Source organism: Bombina bombina, chromosome 11, assembly GCF_027579735.1.
Source record: "Bombina bombina isolate aBomBom1 chromosome 11, aBomBom1.pri, whole genome shotgun sequence".
Classification (NCBI taxonomy): Eukaryota; Metazoa; Chordata; class Amphibia; order Anura; family Bombinatoridae; genus Bombina; species Bombina bombina.
Genome location: NC_069509.1, coordinates 32,531,690 through 32,557,161, shown reverse-complemented (window position 1 = coordinate 32,557,161; position 25,472 = coordinate 32,531,690). Strand labels below are relative to the sequence as shown.

Sequence of the window (25,472 nt, the reverse complement as noted above, 5' to 3'; positions counted from 1 at the left end):
CTCGACCTGAGCATCTTGGACGATTTCCTTGATCCAGTTAGAATACACGCTGACCAGCGATATAGACTCCAGGGCGGTTCGGAGAGCCACATTCGTCTCCCAGCTGACCACACCTGCCAGGTACCACTTGCTATTTATATAACAGGAGAGAGGACCTCCGGAGTCACCCTAGAGAGAGAAAAGTGTTTATCATTCCCTTCTAACACAAGGATTTGTAACTTTAGTTAAAGGGAGCGTTTACCTTTAATTTCTATTCCCTTCTATTTGTTCCCAATTATCCATATTACCTGCTGGAGAGTATTAAGTTGCTTACAGATGGCTCCTTTTACTTTATTTTGGTATTTAAAATAATACATTTTCCATTGGTATCGCTACCTATACTGAAGTATAGGATATATATAGATTAGATAGATTAGATAGATTAGATAGATAGATTAGATAGATAGATTAGATAGATAGATTAGATAGATTAGATAGATAGATTAGATAGATAGATTAGATAGATAAGATAGATAGATTAGATAGATTAGATAGATTAGATAGGATAGATAATATATATATATATATATATATATATATATATATATATATATATATATAGCCATATCCCCAGCAGAAGAAAGTACACTCCCAGTAGGAGAGAGAAGTAATAGAATGTTAATTTTCAATTGTTCTCTCTAAGTACTGGGCTTTGGTATACAGACAGAGATAATATAATGAAGTGTGTGTTTGTGTACAGAAAGTGATAAATAAGGAGATCTGAATTCACTGCAAGTCAATTTTAATGGGTTGTGGTTTCAAAGAAAAACTGCTATTTCATATACAAAAATAAACCAAAAGAAGCAATTTCTCATACATTTGATATTCTGAAGCAGTAATAAGTCGTTGGAAACACATTAAATAAAAACAATTTTACAGTACACTGTCCATTCAAAAGGGACATTAAACACTAAATGTGTGTCAGGCATCATGATCTATTTATATAGCAGAGTATAAAATGCAGGTTTATTTTTGAAAGTATGCTATTTTTTTTAGAATTGATTGAATATGTTTAAAGTTTTAGTCTGTATAAGGTAATGTGCGGCACCATGTTGTAATCTAGGTTTCTCTCCTCTTTCCTGAGGTCAGTTAGTGACAGATATAAATAAGTTGATAGAGTGAACAAACAATAAAGGAGTAGAATATAGCAGTGTTAAGTTTATGAAGTTTGCAGCAAGTTGTCCGAATCATGAAAGTGTCATTTTGACTTGTGTCCCTTTAAGAGAACTAAATGCTGGATGCAGACGGTCTATAAAGTACATAGGCAGGCGACAGCTGCAGTTTCTAGAGGATTGTTCAGGATCATCTCAGCCCATCAAGTAATAATGAGAGCTATTGCACAGAGACTACAGTCTAGAAAGGTCAGCGGCTCTTTCCCGGAGATCCAGGCGCTGGTTTGTATTGACCCTACAATATCTAGCCAAGGTTCTATATTCTATGGCGACTTCCAACAAAACTTTATTGTTCAGCCTTGCTGCTGGGTCTCCATGTTTTTTCTTGGTCTGTGCACCCTTGTTTTATGCTTAGGAGCTCATCCTTTATTACCAATGGGTGAAATTGCGAGGTTCGGCATTGGTTTGCTAAATAAATGCCCAATATGGCTGCAGGTAGCGACATTCGTTTTGTTTCATTGCTGGATATATCAGTGTGAAACACGCACAGATCTGTGCAAATCCATATCTTTGTGTCTCACATTAATATATTCAGCGCTGAAACCAATACCGCTGCTAGTAGCCATATTGGCCATTCGTTTAGCAAACCGAATCCTGACATTTCACCCCTGCTACCTTTAATTATATGGAGTCACAACATATATAGGATGACAAGTTAACGTCCTCAGGTAGAAGAGCGCATGCAACCATGACAAACACATAAAGGGTAGCTAACATTTTTTTACACACATGGGCAAGTTCCTTTATTGTTGGTTGTTTATGAGTTTTGGGTAACTGCTAGGAATGGGCAAATGTTTCACATTTGAAAAATTAAACAAATTTTAACACATTCGTTTCGAATTTTGAATGTTTGTGCAACATTCTAACATTCGTTTAATGTAATAGTTTTTCTTATGCTTTCTTTAAATGTAATATTCAAATTATGCAATAATTGAAAGTGAAACATTTGAATTAATATATTTGTATCAATTTACTAAATTCCCTACCACATGAACTATTGAACTTCTCACTAGTATTTGTTAAATCGAATGTTACATTCGAAATTTCAAATGTGGACATTCAATCTTATTAAAAACATTGAAATTCAAAAGTGAAATTCGAAAACGGTAAATAGCATTAGATTATAGAATTTTAAGAATATTCGTTATGAACATTCAATTATGAAAATCTAATTTCTTCAATAACATTCATTCTAACATATAAACACATTCACCCATCCCTAGTAACTGTATATGAACTTCATAAACAATGGATGTAAGACTCCCCCTAGAAGTGCTATTGGGGGTAAGTGTCACAGATACCGGGCTGCAAGGGCTAAACCCCTACACCCTACAACCTCACCCCTGGTGTTTCTCAGTGGTTTTGGGCTCCTCAGAGCAACCACACTCTCTGGAAGCTTTTTGTTGGCTTGTGTTTGTGTTCTAAACTTGTTAAGAGAAGAGCTAGTCTATGACCGGGAAAACCCTCAGAGGCTGGCGGGGCTCCTTGAACTCCTGGTCGGCTGCATCACAACGGGACACCCCGCCTAACCCCTCTCAGGCTGGCCGGGCTCCTGGAACTCCCGGTCAGCCACAGGACAGCAGGACACCCGCTAACTTTACCCCTAGTTGCTCCAGAAGCCCTTTGCCCCAGAGCTCCGCTCTTTTGGGGATTGGTAGCCCCTAGGAAGGAAAAGAACTTGGGGAATTATCGGAGGGCAGCTCCTTTGGGAAACAGGGGTTTTAGACACCCCTAACCCCATAACTTCAATGGACCTGTAACTCTGGTCCCCAGTAACTAATCATGCTGGACTGTGGCATCTGGGGGACCGAGAGCATTAAAATGACACCCTGGAAGTGCCCGCCGGTCCCTGGGATCACCCCAAAACCACCACCCCTAGGTACTGGGATTCTGTGGGACCGTGGCTGCTATGGAGGTTCCGGTCGGTCTGGAGGGGCAGGAATGGCAGGAAAATTGTGGGATTGTCCAGGGTCTTATCAAGATGAGCCGTGTGTATAAAAGGAGTGTATGTTTTACAATAAAGAAAGTTCCTGTTTAACCTGAATGCTAGTATCTCGTGTTATTTGGGTGGGCTCCTGCTAAAATCACTTTCCTGGGCTACATAGCAGCCTGTTCCAGGCAGAGGAAGGTTCCTCTGGCAGAGCTACCTAGTCTGGGTAGCCAGAGTCTGCCACAGGGTGCGACCCTGAGTACTGGTGCTGTCGGGCATCAGGGGTGGCTACAGGCTGTGGTCACTTGCCAGCTACATAGCTGCAGTCGGCAGGGGAGGAAGCAGGACACCGTTTGGTGAAGCTACCCAGCCGAGGTAGCCGGGGTATCCGTCACATTGGCTGGCAGCGGTGGGATCTGCTTCTTCCACAGGATTCCTGCTGACAGAGGAGAATGGCCATAGTAGCCGGTAACTATGGAAGTCGAATTTCTAAGGAAAGTAAAGGAGGCGCTGGGCCAGCTGGACGGTCCTATTTACCAACAGGACATGCTGGAACAGAGGGACCTGATCCGCCGAGACCTCTGGTGTGAGGCTCATCAACAGGAGTGGGACAATGGAAAAGTCCTCCTCACGAATGACACGAGGTTCCGGGTTCGGCGGACAGCGAGAGTGCCTTTCCTGGGAAAAACAGCCAAAGAGGGAATGGCTATCTGTTCTACATAGACTGGTCCAGCAAGAGATGTGGGTGGAGGACGGCTACGGGCCCTCCAATGGCTCTCTATGCAAACGCAGCCATGGCTTGAGGATGGCTCCCCCACAGAGGGCTTTGGTGGCCCTGGATTGCTATTTACAAAAAGGGACAGAGGAACCACAGTTTGGGAGCAAGATGGACTAGGGTCTGGAGGATATCTCTGGGCTCCAAGAGGAACTGCTGGATCTCTTGGAGGAATCTCTTGGAGGAATCCTAGATGATCTGGATTTTATAAATTGACCAGAAAGAGGCACTGGTCAAGGAATACAAGAGGCTGTTAGATCTCATTAAGCAGCATGCCAGGGGTATACATATCTGGGGTGCAGCCCTCTGGGATTCATGGAGCTCGACCGTGAAGGAGTAGCAACAAAGAAAAAGGGAACCAGGGCTGCTGGATCCCGATCAGCAGTCTGGCTCCAAGCTTATGGTCTTGGACCAGGGGGGCCACCCTAGCAGAAGCGCTGGCAACAGGGCAGAGAGCAGTCGGCCTCTGCCCAGCCCTTGCAGCAGCTCTGGTAAACCAGGGAGAGGAGGTAGTCCTCCTCCCTCCCTTACACAGAACCCCTTGCAGGGAGATACGGATGTAGATAATTCTCCCCCAGCGGCAGCACCCCTTCCCGGAGTGGAGGACAGTTGGTCTCTCTCCCTAGTGGCAGAGCCAGGTACAAGGAGAGGAGACAACTGGTCTATCTCCCCAGTGGCAGAGCCATCCTCAGGGAGAGGAGGGTAGTTGTCCTCCCTCCCCTTTACACAGAACCCCTTGCAGGGAGAGACGGATGTCGATAACTCTCCCCAGCAGCAGAAACCCCTTCCCGGGAGAGAAGTCAGTCGGTCTCTCTCCCAAGTGGCAGAGCCAGGAGCAGGGGAGAGGAGACAGTCGGGTCTCTCTCCCCAGCGGCAGAGCCAGGAGCAGGGAGAGGAGACAGTCGGTCTCTCTCCCCAGCGGCAGAGCCAGGAGCAGGGAGAGGAGACAGTCGTCTCTCGCCCCGGCGGCAGAGCCAGGAGCAGGGGAGAGGAGACAGTCGGTCTCTCTCCCAAGCGGCAGAGCCATCCCCTAGGGGTGGAGGTAGTCGTCCTTCCTCCCCTTACACAGAACCCCTTCCCGGGAGAGGAGACAGTCGGTCTCTCTCCCCAGCGGCAGAGCCAGGAGCAGGGAGAGGAGACAGTCAGTCTCTCTTCCCAGTGGCAGCACAGTTTTTCAGGGAGCGGAGGTAGTTGTCCTCCCTCCCCAGCAGCAGATCCCCTTCCCAGGAGGAGAGACAGCCCGTCTCTCTCCCCAGTAGCTGGGCATGATCTCTACCCTTTTTGCGCCCAGGAGGATTTCTCACCAGGGGCAGGCATTGCATTGGGCAAGGAGGATAAAAGCTTATGCAGTTGGTGCCACATGTTTAGGAACCCGAGGCTTTGCCTGCCCACCAAGGAGCAATTTCACCCTCCGGTCTGGGGTGGGAATACAGCTGGGAAACCAGCACTGGCTTTGTTTGTGGGTGGGTCAGCCAGTACTCAAAAGAGTGTCACAGAGGGAGGCAGTATGGCCATGGAACTTAAAGACACTGGCAACTTGTTGGAGAGCAACTGTTGGGAGCCGGCCTTGGCAAACTTGTTTGGTACTTTGCATTGTGTGACTATCCCTGTGCCCAGGGTGCAGGGGATAAATGCCAGCAGAAACTCCCTAGGGTGCCTCAAGCACAGGGGACATGGGATAACCTTCTCCATTATCCGAGAAGTGGAGGGCCACCGTCGGACAGCCCCCAAGTAGACCCGTGTGGATCTAGCCGGGTCTGTCGAACTGGAAGGGGGGAGTTGTCACAGATACCGGGCTGCAAGGGCTAAACCCCTACACCCTACAACCTCACCCCTGTTGTTTCTCAGTGGTTTTTGACTCCTCAGAGCAACCACAATCTCTGGAAGCTTTTTGTTTGCTTTCTGTTGGCTTGTGTTAAGAGAAGAGCTGGTCTATGACCGGGAAAACCCTCCTAGGCTGGCAGGGCTCCTGGAACTCCTGGTCGGCCACCTCACAACGGACACCCGCCTAACCCCTCTCAGGCTGGCCGGGCTCCTGGAACTCCCGGTCGGCCACAGGACACCCGCTAACTTTACCCCTGGTCGCTCCAGCAGCCCTTTGCCCCAGAGCTCCCCTCTTTTGGGGATTGGTAGCCCCTAGGGAAGACAAGAGCTTGGGGAATTATCGGAGGGGCACTCCTTTGGGAACCGGGGGTTTTAGACACTAACTCTGGTCCCCAATAATGAATCATACTGATTTTTGGACTGTGGCATCTGGGGACAGAGAGCATTAAAATGACACCCTGGAAGGTGCCGCCGGTCCCCCTGGGACTGTGACTGCTATGGAGGTGCCTGTCGGTCTGGAGGGGCAGGAATGGCAGGAAAATTGTGGAATTGTCCAGGGTCTTATCAAGATAAGCTGTGTGTATAAAAGGAGTGTATGTTTTACAATAAAGAGAGTTCCTGTTTCACCTGAATGCTAGTATCTCATGTTATTTGGGTGGGTTCCTGCTAAAATCCCTTTCCTGGGCTACATAGCAGCCTGTTCCAGGCAGAGGAAGGACCCTCTGGCAGAGCTACCTAGTCTGGGTAGCCAGAGTCTGCCACAGGGTGGGACCCCGAGTACTGGTGCTGTCGGGCATCAGGGGTGGCTACAGGCTGTGGTCACTTGCCAGCTACATAGCTGCAGTCGGCAGGGAGGAAGCAGGACCCGTTTGGGTGGAGCTACCCAGCCGAGGTAGCCGGGGTATCCATCACAGTAAGGAACTTAATTAATAGACTAGATGTATTAGTGATTGGCCAGGAACCTGCTGAATGTGAATTTGACCAGGAATTAAAGTTGAATATTGAACTTACTTTGATTACGTATTTGTTGATTATGCAGTTCTGTTGTGTTTAATGGTTCTTTAACAGCACAACATGTATATACTGTATATTGCAGTGAAAGGTGACTGATCTTGCACATACTGTATATTGTAGTGAAGGGTAACTGATCTTGTACATACTGTATATTGTAGTGAAGGGTGACTGATTTTGTACATACCTGACAGGCATCTTTTGCCCCAGACGCTGACCCTGCACAGATCATGTCCTGCTGGATGGATCCTAAAGAGTTTTCAGAGGGATTGATGTGATGAAGACAGTTGCACGTTCTGCGGCTGATAAGCGCCACGTCCGCAGCCTGCAGCGTCTTTGGGTTCTTGAGAGGAACTGTGTGAACACATAAGGCGTAAGATCAGGGATTTTTTTTTTCAAAAGATGTTTATTGGATGAAATAGAACATTACAAGATAATGCATTAATTATACATTCTGACTTACGTTTTGGCAATAACAAGTCAATGCATTGCATTCATCGATATAACATCATTCATTAGTTCTTATATTATTTTATCAACAAAACGACAATAATAGTGTCAACCTCAACTTTATTTGGCCACCATAACCATATTTCACATTATATTACTGCTCCTATGTTTCATATATGTTTATTACAGACATTCAGTATCAAACACCCATTCACTTTTGGTCTATTCAATTCAACAGCTCCCTTGCCCTTCTCTTCTTAATTACCTCTGAGCAATTAGTAAAGGTGCATTTGCGTCTCCCAATAATATTTTATATTGTGATATGTTTCCATATCCCTCCTTTGGTAGTACCCATATTCTTCTATTTGAATTGTATGTTCCATTAGTCTTTCCCATGCGTGATATGTAGGGGTGTATTGTGATTTCCAATTAGTAGCTATCAAGGATTTTGCTGTGTTTAATGCTAATTGTATCAGCCTCAACCGTAACCTACATTTACATTTTGGGAGTAAATTTAATAATGCTGTAGATGGCTGAAGCCGAAAATCTTTTTCTTGATTACTAATGGTTTTAATAAATGTTTCTATATCTGACCAAAAGGGCTTCAGCTTACTACAAGACCACCAGGGGTGCGATCCGATATACAGCGCAGGTTTCGGCGCAATCGTGGAAACCTGCGCCGCCCGTAGTTTCAGCTCGCAACTCGAGCTATACCATATACGGCACCGTCAGATGCTAAAGTGCCGTAAGTCTGACGAACTAGTAATGTCCAGAAATCTGCGTAAGTACAAATTTCTGGAGTCGCCAGTGACTTACGGCACTTTATAAACTGCCGGCGCCTACAAAAACCGACTAAAGTATTAAATCTCCCGTACTGTCTAACACGCCTCCCAAACATAGCCCGACACGTATACCCCTCTATCCGCTATCCCCCTCACTCTCCTAATAATAAATGCATTAACCCCTAAACCGCCGCTCCCGGACCCCGCCGCACCTAATAAAGTTATTAACCCCTAAACCGCCGCTCCCGGACCCCGCCGCCACCTACATTAACTACCCCCTAATGTGAGCCCCTTACTCCGCCGCCACCTACATTACCTACCCCCTAATGTGAGCCCCTTACACTGTCGCCACCTACATTACCTACCCCCTAATGTGAGCTCCTTACTCCGCCGCCACCTACATTACCTACCCCCTAATGTAAGCCCCTTACTTTGCCGCCACCTACATTACCTACCCCCTAATGTGAGCCCCTTACACTGTCGCCACCTACATTACCTACCCCCTAATGTGAGCCCCTTACACTGTCGCCACCTACATTACCTACCCCCTAATGTGATCTCCTTACACCGCCGCCACCTACATTACCTACCCCCTAATGTGAGCTCCTACCCCGCCGCCACCTACATTACCTACCCCCTAATGTGAGCTCCTACCCCGCCGCCAGCTATATTAAAATTATAAACCCCCTAATCTAATCCCCCTACCCCCGCCGCCAGCTATATTAAAATGATTAACCCCTAATTTAATCCCCCTACACCGCCGCCAGCTATATTAAATTAATTAACCCCTAAAATACTAAAATATCCCTACCACTAAACCTAAGTCTAACCCTACAAATAGCCCTGAAAAGGGCTTTTTGCGTGGCATTACCCCAAAGTAAACAGCTCTATTGCCAGCCCTTCAAAGGCCCTTTTGCGGGCCATTGCCCCAAAGTAATCAGCTCTTTTACCAGCCCTTAAAATGGCTTTTTGCGGGGCATTGTCACAAAGTAATCAGCTCTTTTGCCTGTAATCTAAATCCCCCTACACCGCCGCCACCTATAATAAATGTATTACCCCCTAATCTAATACCCCTACACCGCCGCCACCTATATTAAAATTATTAACCCCTAATCTAATCCCCCTATACCGCCGCCACCTATATTAACCCTAATTATATTAGGGTTAATATAGTTATTATATTATATATATATTAACTATATTAACCCTATCTAACGCCAACACCCCTAACTTAATTATTATTAAAATAAATCTAAATAATAATAATATTAACTAAATTATTCCTATTTAAATCTAAATACTTACCTATAAAATAAACCCTAAGATAGCTACAATATAATTAATAATTACATTGTAGCTATGTTAGGGTTTATATTTATTTTACAGGTAACTTGGTATTTATTTTAACTAGGTACAATAGCTATTAAATAGTTAACTATTTAATTGCTACCTAGTTAAAATAATTACCAATTTACCTGTAAAATAATAATAATAATAAAGTAATAATAATCCTAACCTAAGTTACAAATACACCTACACTATCAATAAATTAAATAAACTACAAATATCTAAACTAAAATACAATTAAATACACTAAACTAAATTACAAAAAATAAAAAAAGAAGATTACAAGAATTTTAAGGTACTTACACCTAATCTAAGCCCCCTAATAAAATAATAAAGCCCCCCAAAATAAAAAATGCCCTACCCTATTCTAAATTAAAAAGTAACCAGCTCTTTTACCAGCCCTTAAAAGGGCTTTTTGCGGGGCATTTCCCCAAAGTAATCAGCTCTTTTGCCTGTAAAAAAAAAACCACAATACCACCCCCCAACATTACAACTCACCACCCACATACCCCTACTCTAAACCCACCCAAACCCCCCTTAAAAAAAACCTAACACTAACCCCCAGAAGATCTCCCTACCTTGAGTCGTCTTCACCCAGCCGGGCCGAACTCTTCATCCAGATGTGGTCCTCCATCCCGGCGAGGTCTTCATCCAAGCGGCAAAGAAGAGGTCTTCCATCCCGGCGATGTCTTCATCCAAGCGGCAAAGAAGAGGTCTTCCATCCCGGCGATGTCTTCATCCAAGTGGCAAAGAAGAGGTCCTCCATTGGGGCGAAGTCTTCCTCCAAGCGGCATCTTCAATCTTCTTTCTTCCGACCTCCGACGCGGAACATCCAGCTGGCCCAACGACTGAAAGACGAATGAAGTTTCCATTAAATGACGTCATCCAAGATGGCGTCCCTCGAATTCCGATTGGCTGATAGAATCCTATCGGAATTAAGGTAAGAAAACCTGATTGGCTGATTCAATCAGCCAATCAGATTCAAGTTCAATCCGATTGGCTGATCCAATCAGATTGAGCTCGCATTCTATTGGCTGTTCCGATCAGCCAATAGAATGCGAGCTCAATCTGATTGGATCAGCCAATCAGATTTTCTTACCTTAATTCCGATTGGCTGATAGAATCCTATCAGCCAATCGGAAATTCGAGGGACGCCATCTTGGATGACGTCATTTAAAAGGAAACTTCATTCGTCTTTTCAGTCATCGGGCCAGCTGGATGTTCCACGTCGGAGGTCGGAAGAAAGAAGATTGAAGACGCCGCTTGGAGGAAGACTTCGCCCCGATGGAGGACCTCTTCTTTGCCGCTTGGATAAAGACATCGCCGGGATGGAAGACCTCTTCTTTGCCGCTTGGATGAAGACATCGCCGGGATGGAGGACCACATCCGGATGAAGAGTTTGACCCGCTGGGTGAAGACGACTCAAGGTAGGGAGATCTTCTGGGGGTTAGTGTTAGGTTTTTTTAAGGGGGGTTTGGGTGGGTTGTAATGTTGGGGGGTGGTATTGTGGGTTTTTTTTTACAGGCAAAAGAGCTGATTACTTTGGGGAAATGCCCCGCAAAAAGCCCTTTTAAGGGCTGGTAAAAGAGCTGGTTACTTTTTAAATTTAGAATAGGGTAGGGCATTTTTTTTATTTTGGGGGGCTTTATTATTTTATTAAGGTGCTTAGATTAGGTGTAAGTAGCTTAAAATTCTTGTAATCTTTTTTTATTTTTTGTAATTTAGTTTAGTGTATTTAATTGTATTTTAGTTTAGATATTTGTAGTTTATTTAATTTATTGATAGTGTAGGTGTATTTGTAACTTAGGTTAGGATTTATTTTACAGGTAAATTGGTAATTATTTTAACTAGGTAGCAAATAAATAGTTATTAACTATTTAATAGCTATTGTACCTAGTTAAAATAAATACCAATTTGCCTGTAAAATAAATATAAACCGTAAAATAGCTACAATGTAATTATTAATTACATTGTAGCTATCTTAGGGTTTATTTTATAGGTAAGTATTTAGATTTAAATAGGAATAATTTAGTTAATATTATTTAGATTTATTTTAATAATAATTAAGTTAGGGGTGTTAGCGTTAGATAGGGTTAATATATATATATATATATATATATATATATATATATATATATATATATATTTATTAACTATATTAACTATATTAACCCTAATATAATTAGGGTTAATATAGTTAATATAGGTGGCAGCGGTGTAGGCGAATTAGATTAGGGGGTAATACATTTATTATAGGTGGCGGCGGTGTAGGGGGATTTAGATTATAGGCAAAAGAGCTGATTACTTTGTGACAAAGCCCTTTTAAGGGCTGGCAATAGAGCTGTTTACTTTGGGGCAATGCCACGCAAAAAGCCCTTTTCAGGGCTATTTGTAGGGTTAGACTTGGGTTTAGTGGTAGGGATATTTTAGGGGTTAATCATTTTCATATAGCTGGCGGCGGGGTAGGGGGATTAAATTAGAGGTTAATAATTTTAATATAGCTGGCGGCGGGGTAGGAGCTCACATTAGGGGGTAGGTAATGTAGGTGGCGGCGGTGTAAGGAGATCACATTAGGGGGTAGGTAATGTAGGTGGCGGCGGGGTAAGGAGATCACATTAGGGGGTAGGTAATGTAGGTGGCGGCGGTGTAAGGGGCTCACATTAGGGGGTAGGTAATATAGGTGGTGGCGGTGTAAGGGGCTCACGTAAGTCCTTACGCTGTATATTGGATACCAAACTGCGCTGGTTTGGTATACCTGTCTATGGGCCAAAAAACTATGGCCGAAGGCAGAAATATACGAGCGTAACTTCTATGTTACGCCGTATATGTGATACCAAACCAGAGCAAAATTGGGCGACGCTGCATATCGGATCGAGGCCCAGATGTGCATCATAGTACCCCTTCCTAAGATCAGGGATTTACCCAGAAAAATCACAAAAGCACTAGTCACTTTACATAACAATTGTATAGTATAGTACAGGCTAATCATGACCTTTTTTGGAAATATTTGGAACCTAATTATAAACCATACGTTGTCTACATTTTAAATCAAGTAAGAAATTGTCCTTTTAACTACATCCTAAGACTGTGCAGTAGGTGTGATTATCAAAGGGACAGGCATATGCCTTGCTACAACTGGATGATAGACCTAACCCTACAGAAGAGTTTTCAATTGGTATTGGGTATAATACACATAACCTACCCTTTATCTTCATTTTATGTTTTTAAAGAGTATTCCTTTGTTGAAAAAAAGAATATTGTTTCTAGCCTACACTACTGGGAGCTAGCTGATAATTGTTGGTTGCACATATATGACTTGTCATTGGCTCAGCCAGTGTGTTCACTACTGGGAGCTAGCTGCATTGCTGCTTCTTCAAAGGATACCATAATAAATTTACACCTAGACTAATGCTACCACCAACCTTTCAGCATTTAAAAGGGACAGTCTACAGCAGAATTTTTAATTTTTTAAAAGATAATCCTTTATTATCCTTACCCCAGTTTTGTATAACCAACACAGTTATGTTAATATACTTTTTACCTCTGTGATTACTTTGTATCTAAGCCTCTGCAGAATGTCCCCTTATCTTAGTTCTTTTGACAGACTTGCATTTTAGCCAATCAGTGCTGACTCCTAGGTAACTCCACATGTCTGAGCACAATGTTATCTATATGACACCCATGAACTAACACCCTCTAGTGGTGAAAAACTCAAAATGCATTCAGATAGGAGGAGGCCTTCAAGGTCTAAGAAATTAGCATATGAACCTCCTAGATTTAGCTTTCAACTAAGCATACCAAGAGAACAAAGCAAAATTGGTGATAAAAATAAATTAGAAAGTTGTTTAAATTTACATTTATCATGAAAGTTTATTTTGGACTAGACTGTCCCTTTAATATTGTGTTTTGTGCCTAAAAGTGTCCTTTTATACCCATGATTGCTTCTTCATGAGTTTGCTCTACCTTTATATTTACAAATAGATTTGTGTTCTATTAAACACCAATAAACCTCTTTATACCTCCCATCTTGGTGTGGCCCCATCCGGAAACTTTGCAGGACAAGCCAGCCGGGAACTGCACATCTTGTGACGGCAAAGCTATGACTGCAGCTGTTGAAGAGAAGGTCACGGGGCTTTTCAGAAGCACGAGGGCCAAGTCACCAAACGAACTGTCCTCAGAGTAGTAGGGGTATTTCGTCACGCTTTCAACAAAAATGAGCTGTTGATTCTCACTGGACGACAGCTGGGTGACCCCAATAATGACCTCATAGTCTGTGATTTTATGGTCTCTGCAAGAGAATAAAGGGAGTAACAGTAGTAGAACACACTGACACAGGAAACACATATGATCTCTGGTGTGCATGTGCGTTTGTGTGTGTGTGCGCGCGCATGTGCATTTGTGTGTGTGTGCGCGCGCATGTGCATTTGTGTGTGTGTGCGCGCGCATGTGCATTTGTGTGTGTGTGCGCGCGCATGTGCATTTGTGTGTGTGTGCGCGCGCATGTGCATTTGTGTGTGTGTGCGCGCGCATGTGCATTTGTGTGTGTGCGCGCGCATGTGCATTTGTGTGTGTGCGCGCGCATGTGCATTTGTGTGTGTGTGCGCGCGCGCATGTGCATTTGTGTGTGTGTGCGCGCGCGCATGTGCATTTGTGTGTGTGTGCGCGCGCATGTGCATTTGTGTGTGTGTGTGCGCGCGCGCGCATGTGCATTTGTGTGTGTGTGTGCGCGCGCGCATGTGCATTTGTGTGTGTGTGCGCGCGCATGTGCATTTGTGTGTGTGTGTGCGCGCGCATGTGCATTTGTGTGTGTGTGTGCGCGCGCATGTGCATTTGTGTGTGTGTGTGCGCGCGCATGTGCATTTGTGTGTGCGCGCATGTGCATTTGTGTGTGTGTGTGCGCGCGCATGTGCATTTGTGTGTGTGTGTGCGCGCTGCGCATGTGCATTTGTGTGTGTGTGCGCGCGCGCATGTGCATTTGTGTGTGTGTGCGCGCGCATGTGCATTTGTGTGTGTGTGCGCGCATGTGCATTTGTGTGTGTGCGCGCATGTGCATTTGTGTGTGTGTGCGCGCGCGCATGTGCATTTGTGTGTGTGTGCGCGCGCGCATGTGCATTTGTGTGTGTGTGCGCATGTGCATTTGTTTGTGTGTGCATGCACATGTGTGTGGATGGATAGATATATACCATAGTTGATAACGTGTGTAAAATTCTGAAGTTTGCAGAAGAAACAATCGAGTAAGCAGGAGTATTGACCACTAATGGTTGCCAGAGCACCGACAACTAAATATTCAGTTTAATTTGTAACCTTTAGGAGATTCACTTCACTACATCACATAATACTCACGATGGGAAGCAGTGAGCGGCCGTCAGGACCCACCGTGCGCTGATCAGGGAACCACCACATACATGGTCATGGTTGTACCAAATACTGACTTGCCACGGATAAGTACCTGGTACAGCATCTTCCCCCCCGACAATACGACTGTGAACTAGAAGACAAATGTGATTACTTGTAATACAGAGCAACCGCTAAAGACACAGATTATATATATATATATATATGGCAAGCAGGAAACAACACTCACTAGACTAGTCTAATTAGTCTAGACTAATTCAATTTACTTAAAGGAACATGAAAGCCAATTTTTTTTCTCGTGATTTAGAAAGAGCATGTAATTTTAAACAACTTTCTAATTTACTTCTATTATCTAATTTGCTTCATTCTCTTGATATCACTTGCTGAAAAGCATATCTAGATATGCTCAGTAGCTGCCGATTGGTTGCTGCACCTAGAGGCCTTGTGTGATTGGCTCACACATGTGCATTGCTATTTCTTCAACAAAGGATATCTAAAGAATTGAGCAAATTAGATAATAGAAGTAAATTGGAAAGTTGTTTAAGATTGCATGCCCTATCTGAATCATGAAAGCTTTAATTACTAAGTCCAGTGAGTGCTGTTTCCTGCTTGTCATATCTTACTCTAGCACCCTGTCATCTATAGAAGTGTGTGTGTGTATATGTGTGTGTATGTGTGTGTATGTGTGTGTATGTGTGTATGTGTGTGTATGTGTGTGTGTGTGTGTATATGTGTATATGTGTGTGTGTGTGTGTGTGTGTGTGTGTGTGTGTGTGTGTGTGTATATATATATATATATATATATATATATATATATATATATATATATATATATATATATATATATATATATATATATATATATATATATATATATATATATATATATATATATATATATATATATATATATATATATATATATATATATATATATATATATATATATATATATATATATATATATATATATATATATATATATATATATATATATATATATATATATATATATATATATACACACAAACACTCTAAATACATTTTTCAAAATATTGCTTTAATTATTAATATATCCCCCCCCCTGTTGATTTTTCTTTTTGATCTGTATATTTAAGATGATTTTCCATTTTCTTTCTATTGTTACATAAAAATTTGAATAATAAAAACAATATGGCCTAGATTTGGAGTTTGGCGGTAGATGGGCTGTTAACGCTCCGCTGGCTTTTTTCTGGCCGCACCATAAATTTAACTCTGGTATCGAGAGTTCAAACAAATGCTGCGTTAGGCTCCAAAAAAGGAGCGTAGAGCATTTTTACCGCAAATGCAACTCTCGATACCAGAGTTGCTTACGGACGCGGCCAGCCTCAAAAACGTGCTCGTGCACGATTCCCCCATAGGAAACAATGGGGCTGTTTGAGCTGAAAAAAAACCTAACACCTGCAAAAAAGCAGCGTTCAGCTCCTAACGCAGCCCCATTGTTTCCTATGGGGAAACACTTCCTACGTCTGCACCTAACACTCTAACATGTACCCCGAGTCTAAACACCCCTAACCTTACACTTATTAACCCCTAATCTGCTGACCCCTGCATTATATTATTAACCCCTAATCTGCCGCCCCCGCTATCGCTGACCCCTGCATATTTTTTTAACCCCTAATCTGCCGCTCCGTAAACCGCCGCAACCTACGTTATCCCTATGTATCCCTAATCTGCTGCCCCTAACACCGCCGACCCCTAGATTATATTTATTAACCCCTAATCTGCCCCCCTCAACGTCGCCGACACCTGCCTACACTTATTAACCCCTAATCTGCCGAGCGGACCTGAGCGCTACTATAATAAAAGTAATTAACCCCTAATCCGCCTCACTAACCCTATCATAAATAGCATTAACCCCTAATCTGCCCTCCCTAACATCGCCGACACCTAACTTCAATTATTAACCCCTAATCTGCCGACTGGAGCTCACCGCTATTCTAATAAATGTATTAACCCCTAAAGCTAAGTCTAACCCTAACACCCCCCTAAATTAAATATAATTTACATCTAACGAAATTAATTAACTCTTATTAAATAAATTATTCCGATTTAAAGATAAATACTTACCTGGAAAATAAATCCTAATATAGCTACAATATAAATTATAATTATATTATAGCTATTTTAGGATTAATATTTATTTTACAGGCAACTTTGTAATTATTTTAACCAGGTACAATAGCTATTAAATAGTTAAGAACTATTTAATAGTTACCTAGTTAAAATAATAACAAATTTACCTGTAAAATAAATCCTAACCTAAGATATAATTAAACCTAACACTACCCTATCAATAAATTAATTAAATAAACTACCTACAATTAACCTAACACTACACTATCAATAAATAAATTAAATACAATTGCTACAAATAACTACAATTACATAAACTAACTAAAGTACAAAAAATAAAAAAGAACTAAGTTACAAAAAATAAAAAAATATTTACAAACATAAGAAAATTATTACAACAATTTTAAACTAATTACACCTACTCTAAGCCCCCTAATAAAATAACAAAGACCCCCAAAATAAAAAATGCCCTACCCTATTCTAAATGAAAAAAGTTAAAAGCTCTTTTACCTTACCAGCCCTGAACAGGGCCCTTTGCAGGGCATGCCCCAAGAATTTCAGCTCTTTTGCCTGTAAAAAAAAAAAAAACATACAATACCCCCCCCAACATTACAACCCACCACCCACATACCCCTAATCTAACCCAAACCCCCCTTAAATAAACCTAACACTAATCCCCTGAAGATCTTCCTACCTTGTCTTCACCATCCAGGTATCACTGATCCGTCCTGGCTCCAACATCTTCATCCAACCCAAGCGGGGGTTGGCGATCCATCATCCGGTGGCTGAAGAGGTCCAGAAGAGGCTCCAAAGTCTTCCTCCTATCCGGCAAGAAGAGGACATCCGGACCGGCAAACATCTTCTCCAAGCGGCATCTTCGATCTTCTTGCATCCGGTGCGGAGCGGGTCCATCTTGAAGCAGGCGACGCGGATCCATCCTCCTCTTCCGTTGTCTCCCGACGAATGACGGTTCCTTTAAGGGACGTCATCCAAGATGGCGTCCCTTGAATACCGATTGGCTGATAGGATTCTATCAGCCAATCGGAATTAAGGTAGGAAAATTCTGATTGGCTGATGGAATCAGCCAAACAGAATCAAGTTCAATCCGATTGGCCGATCAGCCAATAGAATGCGAGCTCAATCTGATTGGCTGATTGGATCAGCCAATCGGATTGAATTTGATTCTGATTGGCTGATTCCATCAGCCAATCAGAATTTTCCTACCTTAATTCCGATTGGCTGATAGAATCCTATCAGCCAATCGGAATTCAAGGGACGCCATCTTGGATGACGTCCCTTAAAGGAACCGTCATTCGTCGGGAGACAACGGAAGAAGAGGATGGATCCGCGTCGCCTGCTTCAAGATGGACCCGCTCCGCACCGGATGCAAGAAGATCGAAGATGCCGCTTGGAGAAGATGTTTGCCGGTCCGGATGTCCTCTTCTTGCCGGATAGGAGGAAGACTTTGGAGCCTCTTCTGGACCTCTTCAGCCACCGGATGATGGATCGCCAACCCCCGCTTGGGTTGGATGAAGATGTTGGAGCCAGGACGGATCGGTGATACCTGGATGGTGAAGACAAGGTAGGAAGATCTTCAGGGGATTAGTGTTAGGTTTATTTAAGGGGGGTTTGGGTTAGATTAGGGGTATGTGGGTGGTGGGTTGTAATGTTGGGGGGGGGGTATTGTATGTTTTTTTTTTTACAGGCAAAAGAGCTGAAATTCTTGGGGCATGCCCCGCAAAGGGCCCTGTTCAGGGCTGGTAAGGTAAAAGAGCTTTTAACTTTTTTAATTTAGAATAGGGTAGGGCATTTTTTATTTTGGGGGTCTTTGTTATTTTATTAGGGGGCTTAGAGTAGGTGTAATTAGTTTAAAATTGTTGTAATAATTTTCTTATGTTTGTAAATATTTTTTTATTTTTTGTAACTTAGTTCTTTTTTATTTTTTGTACTTTAGTTAGTTTATGTAATTGTAGTTATTTGTAGCAATTGTATTTAATTAATTTATTGATAGGGTAGTGTTAGGTTAAATTATAACTTAGGTTAGGATTTATTTTACAGGTAAATTTGTTATTATTTTAACTAGGTAACTATTAAATAGTTCTTAACTATTTAATAGCTATTGTACCTGGTTAAAATAATTACAAAGTTACCTGTAAAATAAATATTAATCCTAAAATAGCTATAATATAATTATAATTTATATTGTAGCTATATTAGGATTTATTTTACAGGTAAGTATTTAGCTTTAAATAGGAATAAGTTATTTAATAAGAGTTAATTTATTTCGTTAGATGTAAATTATATTTAAGTTAGGGGGGTGTTAGTGTTAGGGTTAGACTTAGCTTTAGGGGTTAATACATTTATTATAGTAGCGATGAGCTCCGGTCGGCAGATTAGAGGTTAATAAGTGTAGGCAGGTGTCGGCGACGTTGAGGGGGGCAGATTAGGGGTTAATAAATATAATATAGGGGTCAGCGGTGTTAGGGGCAGCAGATTAGGGGTACATAAGGATAACGTAGGTGGCGGTGCTTTGCGGTCGGAAGATTAGGGGTTAATTATTGTAAGTAGCTGGCGGCGACGTTGTGGGGGGCAGGTTAGGGGTTAATAAATGTAATACAGGGGTCGGCGGGGTTAGGGGCAGCAGATTAGGGGTACATAAGTATAACGTAGGTGGCGGTCGGCAGATTAGGGGTTAAAAAAATTTAATCGAGTGGCGGCGATGTGGGGGGACCTCGGTTTAGGGGTACATAGGTAGTTTATGGGTGTTAGTGTACTTTAGGGTACAGTAGTTAAGAGCTTTATAAACCGGCGTTAGCCCAGAAAGCTCTAAACTCCTGCTATTTTCAGGCGCCTGGAGTTTTGTCGTTAGAGCTGTAACGCTCACTTCAGAAACGACTCTAAATACCGGCGTTAGAAAGATCCCATTGAAAAGATAGGATACGCAATTGACGTAAGGGGATCTGCGGTATGGAAAAGTCGCGGCTGAAAAGTGAGCGTTAGACCTTTAAATCACTGACTCCAAATACCAGCGGGCGGCCAAAACCAGCGTTAGGAGCCTCTAACGCTGGTTTTCACGGCTACCGCCGAACTCTAAATCTAGGCCTATGTGTGCTGACAATAAGTAAAGTGATATATTGTCAGCAGCAATAATGGACCAGGACGAAGTTTCTACCGCAGAGATTAGATCTGACCTGAAACTTATGCAAATAAACTTCTTTCTTTATTGCGGCTGATTACAATTTATTATAAAACACAGTATAGATCAGGATCTCTCGCCCGCTGTGCAAATAAACCAGCGCACACATCGCTCTACAAATACAGTAACAAACTCACATTGGCACGATGCAAAATCAGCAACTGTAAGAAAGAAGCAGAAGAAAATAGTGTCAGATAATTATATGCAGGTCATAGTACATAACTGCTAGAGTGTAATGTCAGAGCTGTGAGATAGCATTATGTGACACAGTATGTGTGGTCTGTTCTCCAGGTCAAACTATGGATAAGTACAATCACAATATTTTACAATGTGACACAATATGTGAGGTCTGTTCTCCAGGTCACACTATAGATAAGTACAATCACACTGTTACTATTTGACACAGTATGTGAGGCCTGTTCTCCAGACCACACTATGGATAAGTACAATCACACTGTTACTATGTGACACAGTATGTGAGGTCTGTTCTCCAGGTCACACTATAGATTAGTACAATCACACTGTTACTATGTGACACAGTATGTGAGGTCTGTTCTCCAGGTCATCCTATGGATTACTACAGTCACATTGTGAGCTGAAAAACTCATATTTTGCATATCTATATATCAATATAGTAGTACATGTATATTTGTCCATAACTGGCCTCAGCAGAAAATATAATAGGCTTTTACATGTGTACTGCAAGAAATCAAAATTTTGCAAAACAAATTGAGTTTAAAACATTATATACACAGATGCTTTTCAATGATATGTTTAATGTGTGTGTGTCTTATGTCCCTTCGATAAATGACACTTTAGGGGACCCCAGAAGTGGAGAGGCATCATGCCACAGAGCTAACCCTCAAAATGTGCAGCCCTAAACAAATACTTGGGCAGCAGTAGCAATGCCCCCCCCCCCACCCACCACCAAACAAAACCTTCCCCCACATTCATTTAGGCGAACAGATTCATATGTCCACAAAAACTTTAGGGTAGATTTATCAATAGGCAAAAGTTTCTGTCGGTTGCAGGTTTGCTCATTTGAGACTGCAACTGATATTTATGAATCAGCGGTCAACCCGCTACTTCCTATCACCTTGAACAGACTTGACTGGAGTGATTCACAAGCCCTTCTCTTCCACAATTGGTAGCACAAGAGCACTGCTAAATATGGGGAAGACTGTGCCCACACGTTGTGATCTCGAGCAGACAGGTGAGAACCTTGTTCATCTGATCAATGATACATCTACTACATAAAAGTTACGTATATGTTTTTAGGCACAATAAATACGCACCCACATGGCTGCTGTTACAATGGAATGACTGTGCCTCTGTGTTTAACTATCACAAAAGGGGTTACACATAGTTAACATCCTCACTGCTGCATTAATACACTTTGCTCCTGAGCAGGACAAGGACTGGGTATTAATCCTGTGATGGATACCTGGGATACCCTGACTGGGTAGCTCCGCCAAATGGGTCCTGCTTCCTCCCTGCCGACTGCAGCTATGTAGCTGGCAAGTGACCACAGCCTGTAGCCACCCCTGATGCCCGACAGCACCAGTATTCAGGGTCCCTGTGGCAGACTCCAGCTACCCAGACTAGGTAGCTCTACCCGAGGGTCCTTCCTCTGCCTGGAACAGGCTGCTATGTAGCCCAGGAAAGTGATTTTAGCTGGAGCCCACCCAAATAACTCGACAGACTAGCATTCAGGTGAAAAATAGAACTGATTTTATTGAAAACACACACTCCTTTTATACAGACAGCTCATCTTGATAAGAACAGAAGACAATGCCACAGTTTTCCCGCCCCTCCAGACAGCCCAGCACCTCCATAGGAGCCACAGTCTCACATAATCCCAATACCTAGGGGTGGCAGTTTCGGGGTGTCATTTTAAAAGCTCTCGGTTCCCAGAGGCCACAGTCCAAAAATCAGCATGATTCGTTGCTGGGGACCGGAGTTACAGTCCGTTGAAGTTATGGGGTTAGGGGTGTCCAAAATCCCCAGTTCCCAAAGGAGCTCCCCTCTGATAATTGCCACAGCTCTTGTCTTCCATAGGGGCTACCAATCCCCAAAAGAGCGGCGCTCTGGGGCAAAGGGCTGCTGGAGCGACCAGGGGTAAAATTAGCGGGTGTCCTGCTGTCCTGTGGCCGACGTGGAGTTCCAGGAGCCCAGCCAGCCTGAGAGGAATTAGGCGGGTGTCCGTTGTGAGACGGCCGACCAGGAGTTCCAGGAGCCCAGCCAGCCTAGGAGGGTTTTCCTGGTCATACACCAGCTCTTCACAAAACAAGCAAACAAAAGCTTCCAGAGCTTGTGGTTGCTCTGAGGAGCCCAAAACCACTGAGAAACAACAGGGGTGAGGTTGTAGGGGGGGTTGGGGGTAGCCTTAGCTGTCTGGTATCCGTGACATCTCCCCCCCTCCAGTTCAGCAGACCGGCTAGAACCTCAACGGGTTGGCCTGGGGCTGTCCGACAGTGGCCCTCCACTTCTTGGTTGCTGGAAGAGGTTATCCCATCTCTCCTGAGCTTGGGGCATCCTGGGGGGTTCCTGCTGGCGTTTATACCCTGTGCCCTGGGCGTAGGGATAGTCACATAATGCAAAGTCCCAAACAAGTTTGCTAAGGCCGGCTCCCAAACAATTGCTGTTCCACAAGTTCCAGTGTCCTTAAGTTCCATGGCCAAACTGTCTCCCTCTGTGACACTCTGTTGAGTACCAGCTGACCCACCCACAAACAAAGCCAGTGCCGGGTCCCAGCTGTATTACCACCCCAGACCGGAGGGGGAGGTTGCTCCTTGGTGGGGCAGGTAAAGCTTGGGTGCCCAAACATGCGGCACCAACTGTATACGCTTTTATCCTCCTTGCCCAATGCAACACCTACCTTTGGTGAGAAATGCTCCGGGACAAGAAAATGGTAGAGACCCTGCCAAGCTACTGATGGGAGAGTCCATCTGTCTCTTCTCCCGAGAAGGAGATCTACTGCTGGGGAGGGAGGTCTGCTACCTCCGCTCCATGGGAAACTGTGATGCCGCTGGGGAGGGAGACCGGCTGTCTCTGCTCCCTGTATGGGGTTCTGCCGCTGGGGAGAGAGACCAACTGTCTCCTCTCCCAGAAAGGGATTCGGCCGCTGGGGAGAGATATCGATACCCGTCTCTCCCTGCAAGGGCTTCTCTGAAAGGGAAGGGAGGACGACTACCTCTGCTCCCGAAGGATGGATCTGCCACTGGGGAGAGAGACAGACTGTCTCCTCTCCCAGGAAGGGGTTCTGTGTAAGGGGAAGGAGGACGACTACCTCCGCTCCCAGGGGATGGCTCTGCCGTTGGGGAGAAATACTGACATCCATCTGCAAGGGTTTCTCTGTAAGGGGAGGGAGGATGCCTACCTCCTCTCCCTGGTTTCCTGGGGCTGTTACAGGTGCTGGGCAGAGGCCGGTGGCTTTCTGCCCTGTTGCCAGTGCTTCTGCTGGGGTGGCTCCTTTGTCCAGGTCTATAAGCTTGGGCCCAGGCTGCTGATCTGTATCTAGCAGCTCGTCGTCGCTTATGCTCTGTTGCCACTCATCTGAGGCCAACCTCCATGATTCCCAGAGTGCTGCACCACAGCTCCATGCAGACTCTGTGGCATGCTGCAGAACTCGGTCTAACAGCCTCTTGTATGCCTTTTCCAGTCCCCATTCTTGGACAATAAGCAATACCATATCGGATACCAGCCAGGGTACTCCCGAGAGATCCAACAGCTGCTCTCGGGAGTGGTCAATGTTCGTTACTCTCAGTTCCACCCTGCTCCCAAATTCTGGGTCTTGTGTCAACTTTTCCAATAGTAACCCAGAGCTGCCAAAGCCAAAACCCTCTGTGGGGGAGCAATCCTCCAGCTATGGCCGTACTTGCATAGCGAGCCATTGGAGGTCCCGATAGCCGTCCTCCACCCACATCTCTGCCCAAACCAGTCGATCTAGTTCCGATAGCCATTCCTCCATGGGCTGCTCTCCCAGGAAAAACACTCACAAGTCCCACCGGACCCAGTACCTCATCATCTGTGGGGAGGACCTTTCCATCACAATCCCACCGCTGCCAGCCAATGTGACGGATACCCCGACTGGGTAGCTCCGCCAAACGGGTCCTGCTTCCTCCCTGCCGACTGCAGCTATGTAGCTGGCAAGTGAGCACAACCTGTAGCCACCCCTGATGCAAGACAGCACCAGTATTCAGGTTCCCTGTGGCAGACTCCAGCTACCCAGACTGGGTAGCTCTACCTGAGGGTCCTTCCTCTGCCTGGAACAGGCTGCTATGTAGCCCAGGAAAGTGATTTTAGCTGGAGCCCACCCAAATAACTAGACAGACTAGCATTCAGGTGAAAAATAGAACTGATTTTATTGAAAACACACACTCCTTTTATACAGACAGCTCATCTTGATAAGAACAGAAGACAATGCCACAGTTTTCCCGCCATTCCCGCCCTTCCAGACAGCCCAGCACCTCCATAGGATGCACAGTCTCACATAATCCAAATACCTAGGGGCAGCACTTCCAGGGTGTTTTAAAGCTCTCTGATAATTGCCACAGCTCTTGTCTTCCATAGGGGCTACCAATCCCCAAAAGAGCGGCGCTCTGGGGCAAAGGGCTGCTGGAGCGACCAGGGGTAAAGTTAGCGGGTGTCCTGTTGTCCTGTGGCCGACCTGGAGTTCCAGGAGCCCGGCCAGCCTGAGAGGAGTTAGGCAGGTGTCCGTTGTGAGGCAGCCAACCGGGAGTTTCAGGAGCCCGGACAGCCTAGGAGGGTTTTCCTGGTCATACACCAGCTCTTCACAAAACAAGCAAACAAAAGCTTCCAGAGATTGTGGTTGCTCTGAGGAGCCCAAAACCACTGAGAAACAACAGGGGTGAGGTTGTAGGGGGGGGGCGGTTGGGGGTAGCCTTAGCTGTCTGGTATCCGTGACAAATCCCTTATTTCCTCCCTGGTTATCTCCATCTGACTCTTTTATATCACGCACCATTTCCTTCCAGTGTTCTCGATCCCTATATTCAGAACCTCGCAGTTCAGGTGAGATATTCGAATAAGTCTCGTCAGTATGGCGAGGCCCTTAAAAAAATTTTAGAAACACAAATTTTAACTTGAGTCATATTTATGTTGCTATGTAGTGCTCTTTATGTGAAACAGACTCCTACATTACAATATAAAAGGTATAAAAAAAATTCTCAAAGATAATGCGCGATTTCTCGCCATACCGGCGAGGTTTTGTATATCAGGCCTTTACTACCTTTATGAGCACAGTCTGATGGCAAAGGACGTTGCACGTCCTATGGTTAAGCAGGTAAGTACTTCAAGATTACCTAATATCATATTGAGATGTATAAATAAAGTAAGTAAATATACCTGATGGCAAGATTCCAAAACTTGCTTACAATCACCCAAAATTTGACATCTGGTCTTTAGGAGAAACACCTGGTATTATTCAAACCAACATGTTTGTGGTTTCTGAGTTTGA

At 44.1% G+C, this 25,472-nt stretch overlaps 1 protein-coding gene across 1 annotated transcript in view; it reads right to left on the bottom strand.

Annotated features, from left to right (window-relative positions):
* The window catches only part of LOC128641628 (prostasin), a 183,223-nt gene that overhangs the window by 142,223 nt on the left and 15,528 nt on the right, over positions 1-25,472 (bottom strand). The window contains exons 2-6 of the mRNA XM_053694164.1: positions 20,134-20,157; positions 14,674-14,818; positions 13,350-13,618; positions 6,939-7,105; positions 7-168 (exon numbers count right to left, since the gene is read on the bottom strand). Of these exons, the coding sequence (XP_053550139.1) occupies positions 7-168; positions 6,939-7,105; positions 13,350-13,618; positions 14,674-14,818; positions 20,134-20,157 (767 nt within the window). The remainder of the gene's footprint in view (positions 1-6; positions 169-6,938; positions 7,106-13,349; positions 13,619-14,673; positions 14,819-20,133; positions 20,158-25,472) is intronic.